Source organism: Colobus angolensis, unplaced genomic scaffold (genome assembly GCF_000951035.1).
Source record: "Colobus angolensis palliatus isolate OR3802 unplaced genomic scaffold, Cang.pa_1.0 Scaffold54, whole genome shotgun sequence".
NCBI lineage: Eukaryota > Metazoa > Chordata > Mammalia > Primates > Cercopithecidae > Colobus > Colobus angolensis.
Window position 1 is genome coordinate 7,366,068 of NW_012118932.1, and position 7,049 is coordinate 7,373,116.

The 7,049-nt window shown below is 40.3% G+C and overlaps 1 protein-coding gene across 1 annotated transcript in view; it reads right to left on the reverse strand.

Annotated features, from left to right (window-relative positions):
• The window catches only part of THEGL (theg spermatid protein-like), a 91,988-nt gene that overhangs the window by 3,378 nt on the left and 81,561 nt on the right, over window positions 1-7,049 (reverse strand). Inside the window, exon 6 of the mRNA XM_011961260.1 lies at window positions 3,474-3,605. Coding sequence (XP_011816650.1) covers window positions 3,474-3,605 — 132 coding nt within the window. The remainder of the gene's footprint in view (window positions 1-3,473; window positions 3,606-7,049) is intronic.

The window sequence follows — 7,049 nt, forward strand, 5'->3', positions numbered from 1 at the left end:
AAAGAAAAACAAAAATTAGCTGGTTTACATTCCCACCAACAGTGTAAAAGCATTCCTATTTCTCCACAGCCTTGCCAGCATCTGTTGTTTCTTGACTTTTTAATAATCACCATTCTGACTTGTGTGAGATTGCAGTTTTGATTTGCATCTCTCTAATGATCAGAGATGTTGAGTTTTTTTTCATATGTTTGTTGGTCACATAAATGTCTTCTTTTGAGAAGTGTCTGCAGCACTATTCACAATAGCAAATACCTGGAACCAATCCAAATGCTCATCAATGATAGACTGGCTAAAGAAAATGTGGTACATACACACTATGGAATACTATGAAGCCGTAAAAAAGAATGACATCATATCTTTTGCAAGGATATGGATGGAGCTAGAAGCCATCATCCTCAGCAAACTAACACAGGAACAGAAAACCAAACACTGCATGTTCTCACTCATAAGTAGGAGTTGAACAGTGAGAACACATGGACACAGAGAGGGGAACAACACACACCAGGGTCTGTCAGGGGCAGGGGGTGTGTAAGGGGAGGGAGAGCATTAGGACAAATAGCTAATGCATGTGGGGCTTAAAACCTAGGTGACAGGTTGATAGGTGCAGCGAACCACCATGGCACATGTATACCTATGTAATAAATCTGCACATTCCGCATATGTATCCTGGCACTTAAAGTGAAAAAAATTTAAAAAAAAGAAAAAATAATAATTGTGAGCAAAAAAAATTAGCTGGGCATGGTGGTACATGTCTGTGGTCACAGCTACTCAGGAGGCTGAGCTGGGAGATCACTTGAGCCCAGCGAGGTTGAGACTACAATAAGCTGTGATAGCACCACTGCTCTCCAGCCTGGGTGAGAGTCAGATCCGGTCTCAAAAAAAAATATATATATATATACACATATATATATGTATATGTATATATATACACACACACACACACGTATATATATATATATATACACACATACATACATATACCCACTTAGTGTATTCTATTTTCATACGGCTATGAAGAAATATCTGAAATGGGGTAATTTCTTAAGAAACAGAGGTTTAACGGGGAGTGGCTGGGAGGAGGCCTCACCATCATGGCGGAAGGCAAAGGAAGAACAAAGGCGCATCTTATATGGTGTCAGGCAAGAGAGCGTGAGAGCCCAGTGAAGGGAGAAGCCCCTTATAAAACCATCAGATCTCATGAGAACTCACTCTCTACCAGGAAAACAGCATGGGGGAAACCAACCCCATGATTCAATTATCTCCACCTGGTCCTTCCCTTGACATGTGGGATTATTACAATTCAAGGTGAGGTTTGAGTAGGGACACAGAGCCAGACCATATCACTTAGGCTCCTTCTGTGACCTACAAGGCCCTACATGATCTGCCCTCTGACCTCATCTTCCTCCCCTCCTCCCCTTTATCCCTGTGATGCCAGCCACACAGCCCCCGGACCAGCTCCTTCCATCTCCGGACCTTTGCACTTGCTAGTTCTCCTTAAAAAAAACTTCCCTCAGCCTTAGCTTGGCTGCCTCTCCCTCACTCAAGACTCTAGACTCATACATCACATTTTTCAAGGAAGTCTTCCCTGACCAGCCAAGACAAGTCAGCCTAATTACCCGCTTCTGTAGGACTTACTTAATCTTCTTCATAGCATATGTCAACACCCACGTCAGCTCATTTATCACTTTGTTATTTCACTTTGTCTGTATTTCTCCCCATTAGAATATAAGCTGCTCAAGGGGAATTACTTGTTTGCTGAAAGCTAAAATTGGCTCTGGCACATAGTTGGTATTGAATAAACATATATTGACTGACTCCTTTTGGTCTTACTTTGAAAACCACATCTACCAGATTGCCTTTCTGTTATGTTGCTTTATTGGTAAAATATCTAGGACGACATCTACTATTCTCTTTTAAATGCTCACTCAAAAGAATTAGAGTGGGGCTAGGCATGATGGCTCACACCTATAATCCTAGCACTTTGGGAGGTTGAGGCACAAGGATCACTTGAGCTCAGGGGTTCCAGACTGGTCTGGGCAACATAGTGAGACCCCTGTCTCTACAAAAAATTTTTAAAACTTGGGTGTGGTGGCACATGCCTGTAGTCACAGCTGCTCAGGTGGCTGAGGTGGGAGGATCACTTAAGCCCAGCAGGTTGAAGCTGCAGTGAGCTATGATCATGCCGCTGCACTTCAGCCTGGATGACAGAGCAAAACATTGTCTAAAAACACACACACACACACACACACACACACAAAACAAAATAATTAGGGTAGACAGCTAACATCACTGTCAGTAGTCTTGAAAGTGTTCTGCATTGCACTGGTGCAGATTTGTTTCAGGTTCTAAGACTACGATTTTCTGCAGTGGTGTTCCTTTTTTCTGAAGACCTTAAAAAATAAAACAAACCCAAGCAATCCTAGCAATTACAGAAAGATCTGCCTTACTTCCATTTTTACATACCAAAAAACTGAGAATAAAGTCATTTGCCTGACAGTCACAAGTCACTTCAGTAAACTTAAGACACTCTTCCAAGGGTTTCTGATTCCCAGAATGGTTTTCTTTCCTAATAGAATTCCATATCAAATCCTCAGTTTCCTTGAAACAGGGTGAAACTGGTCCCACCTCTTTTGGCAACAGGATCATTAGATATTTTTTGAAAACCCAACTGGAATAGGGCACCAAGTTGGCACTGCAATTGATGGTGGGGAATGTCAAGGATGAAGAAGGAGGGAAGCCATCGAAGGTTCCAGGCTCTGTGCTGAGTGCCATGACTTACCTGTTACTGCTCAACACAGCAGACATATCAGTGAGGATGGCTATCTCCAGAATTCCCTAGCTCACCTTGCTCTACCCAACTTCAAGTGCATCCCAACTTTAGTACTTTGGCATGTAATCTTCCCTTTACTGGAATATTCTTCTAGATCTTCACTTGGTTAACTCCTTATCAGTCAGGTTTCAGCTCAAATGTTCCTTCCTTAGAGAAACCTTCACTGACTACCACAGGCAAAGTATCTTACCACCCCACCCCATAGTCATTCATTTTCTATGTTATTTTCTTCATAGCATTTAGCATGATCTGACATTATCTATTGACTAATTTATTATTTGTCTCCCCTGATTAGCATAGAGCTCCAAGTTATTCACTGGGATCACGGCCTTGCTTACAGTAGGCATCCAAATATTTGTTGAATGAATAAGGTTCAGGAAGGTTGTCCCAACATCATAGAGCTTGGAGTGACGAGGCTGCGATTTGAACCCAGCTCCAAAACTGAACTCCAAAGCCCATGCTCTTGGTGCTCTACTCTTTTCCCCTTCTTCCTATCATGTAGCTAGGTCTCTCTTCCTGCCACAGACCACTCTTCCCAGATTCTCTCTTCCAGTGACTTTGGGCTATGCCCTGTAGAGGCAAAATAGCACCCTAGGAGCAGCCAGAAAGTGAGCTGAAGGATACCAAGGTAGTGATGGCTTACAGGACGGATGGGCAGTTCACTTCTTTGTCTTTCATAGCACAGACCCTCTAACTTGATCCTTGGGTGAGCGAGGTCTACAATTCTTGGAGTTGCAATCGCACTCAGGGTAGAAAGTGAAATCTTGGTTTGCATCTAGGGGAAAAAATAAAACAGTACTTGTAAGCATCAAATAATAAAAACTATCTAGTTCAAGATTACGAAGTATGACTTGACCTCTGGGCCAGACTTCTCAACACTCCAGTAGAAAGGGTGGGAATCTTGCAGTAACCTATAATCACAGTTGAAAGGATCAATTTCTATCTTTCTCAAACTAGGTTGCATGGATTCCAACGTGGCTTTTCAAGAACTTAACTGTTAAACTAAAGACATTGAGGCAATAGCAAATAATGTTACATACTGATTCAGAGATAAATAGTAATGCTGATTTGTGGACTGATAAACTCAGCCAGGAGGCCAGGCCCAGCCCCACCAAATGAGAATACTATAAAGCAGTGGTCCCCAACCTTTTGGACACCAGGGACCAGTTTCATGGAAGACAATTTTTCCATGGACAGTGTTGGAAAAAGGATGGTTTGGGGATGAAACTGTTCCAACTTGGATAATCAGCCATTACATTATCATAAGGAGAGCACAACCTAGACCCTTTACATGCACAGTTAACAATAGGGTTCATGCTCCTATGAGAATCTAATGCCACTGCTGATCTGACAGGAGGTGGAACTCAGGTAGTAATGAGTAAACCCTCCTGCTCACCTCCTGTTGTGCTGCCTGATTCCTAACAGGCCATGGACTGGTATTGGTCCACAGCCTGGGGATTGGGGATCCCTGCTATAAAGGGTGACTTAGCTTTGTTCTTAATTATTTTTGCCCTTTGGGAATTGGGGCTTATATTATCACAAATCACCATGCTTAAAGTGAATTTAAGTGTCTCCCTTCTAATTGGACTAGATAAGAAAAAGAAGCCAAAGCTAATAAGAAGAAAAGCAGAACCACACATCTCCCCACTAGACTCCCAAGTTATTCTTCACTATCTGAATTGTGGAAATTTGTCCAAATTACATGGTCTTCTATTTAAATTACTTGTATTCAAAATCAAAGCTTACCATGAAACTTTGAAGGAAAATATAATCAATAACTGGAAATAAAATGGGGCTTTAACTGCGGGTTAAAATTCCTTCCTGTGCTGTTTAATTGATGATGATGATGATGATTATGGTGATACTAACAGTGATGATGTTTCACATCTTTTGTGTATTAGTCTTGTGTATTAGTCAAATTTTACATGTTTTGTGTATTAGTCAAATTCCTTCTTGTGCTATTTAATTGATGATGAAGATTATGATGATGATAATACACATGTTTTGTGTATTAGTCTATCCTTGTATTGCTATAAAGACCTACCTGAGATGGGGTAATTTGTAAAGAAAAGAGGGCTTGCTGGCTCATAGTTCTGCAGGATGTACAGGTGGCATGGCTGGGGAGGCCTCAGGAAATTTACAATCATGGTGGAAGGGCAAAGGGGAAGCACATCTTACATGGTGAGAACAGGAGAGAGCAAAGGGGAAGGTGCAACACACTTTTAACAACCAAGTCTCCTGAGAACTCACTCACTATCACAAGAACAGCAAGGGGGAAATCCACCCTCATGATCCAATTACCTCCCACTAGGCCCCTCCTCCAATACTGGGGATTATAATTCTACATGAGATTTGGGTGGGGACACAAATCAAAATGAATCATTTATTCCTCATCTCGGGCATCATTTTTATTTCTAATTCTCTAAGACAGAAACCAAGATATTATGAGATTCATTAATTTATTTAAGTTTACATAGTAAGAGGTAGAGAACACTCAAACTGAAGAGCCTACCTCTTTGTACAACACAACAAAGTACTAATTAAGCATTTTAAGCATTTTTAAGCATGAATAAAGCTTTCTCTCCTCTCAGGCTCTGGGAAAATGAAAGAAATATATGGCAACCATTGCTTTTGATTAAAGCTTACGATCTAAAAAGACTTAATCATTTACTTATTCAATTTATTAAACAAATATTTCTTAGTCAATTATAGTATGTAAGACACAACAAGGAATAATAAGATACAGTTCCTTTCCTTAATGTAATTTTCAACTTAGAAAGAACCATAAGACTGGGTGTGGTGGATCATGCCTATGACATCAGCAGTTTGGGAGGCTGAGGCAAGGAGGATGGATTGAGCCCAAGAGTCTTTTCAAATAACTGTGGATATTCTTCCTTGATACTACGAGTTGAAAAATGCTAGTTTCTTAAATGGTAGCTGCAAAAAGTACCATTTGAAACTATATGAATGAACTTTTTATACTCCATTACCTTACAATCTATTTGCTTATCTTGCACATTGAATGAACCTTTTAGCCATGCATAAATTTGCACTTAATATCTAGCTTTCACACCAGGGATGCAGGAATGGTTTAACACACACAAGTCAATAAATGTGATACATCACACAATGAGAATTAAAAACAAAAATCACATGATCATCTCAATAGATGCAGAAAAAGCATTTGACAAACTCTCCAAAATCCAGCAAACTCTCAGCAAAATTGGCAAACAAGGGACATAACTTAATGTAATAAGAGCCCTCTATGACAAACCCACAGCCAACATAATACTGAATGGGGAAAAGTTGAAAGCTCTCTGAGAACTGAAACAAGACAAGGAGGCCCACTCTCACCACTCCTCTTCAACATAGTACTGGAAGTCCTAGCCAAAGCAATCAGGCAAGAGAAAGAAATAAAGTGTATCCAAATCAGTAAAGAGGAAGTCAAACTGTTACTGTTTGCATGACATGATCATTTACCTTGAAAACCCTAAAGACTCCTCCAGAAAGCTCCTAGAACTACTAAAAGAATTTGACAAAGTTTCCAGATATAAGATTAATGTATACCAATCAGTAGTAGCTCTTCTATGCACCAACAGTGACCAAGCAGAGCAACAAATCACGAACTCCACCACTTTTACAATAGCTGCAAAAAACAAAAGTAAATAAAATAAAAAATAAAAACACACACACACAAACAAAAACAACAAAAAAACCCAAACAACAACAACAACAAACCCTTAGAAATATACTTAACCAAGGAGTCAAAAGACCTCTACAAAGAAAACTACAAAACACTACTGAAAGAAATCATAGATGATACAAACAAATGGAAACACATCCCATGCTCATGGATGGGTAGAATCAATATTGTGAAAATGACCATACCGCCAAAAGCAATCTACAAATTCAATGCAATCTCCATCAAAATATCACCAGCATTCTTCACAAAATTAGAAAAAACAATTCTAAAATTCATATGGAACCAAAAAGAGCCTGAATAGCCAAAGCAAGACTAAGCAAAAAGAACAAATCTGGAGGCCTCACACTACCTGATTTCAAACTATACTATAAGGCCACAGTCACCAAAACAGTATGGTGCTGGTATAAAAATAGGCACACAGGCCGGGCACAGTGGCTCACACCTGTAATCCCAGCACTTTGGAAGGCCGAGGTGGGCAGATCACTTGAGGTCAGGAGTTCGAGACCAGCCTGGCCA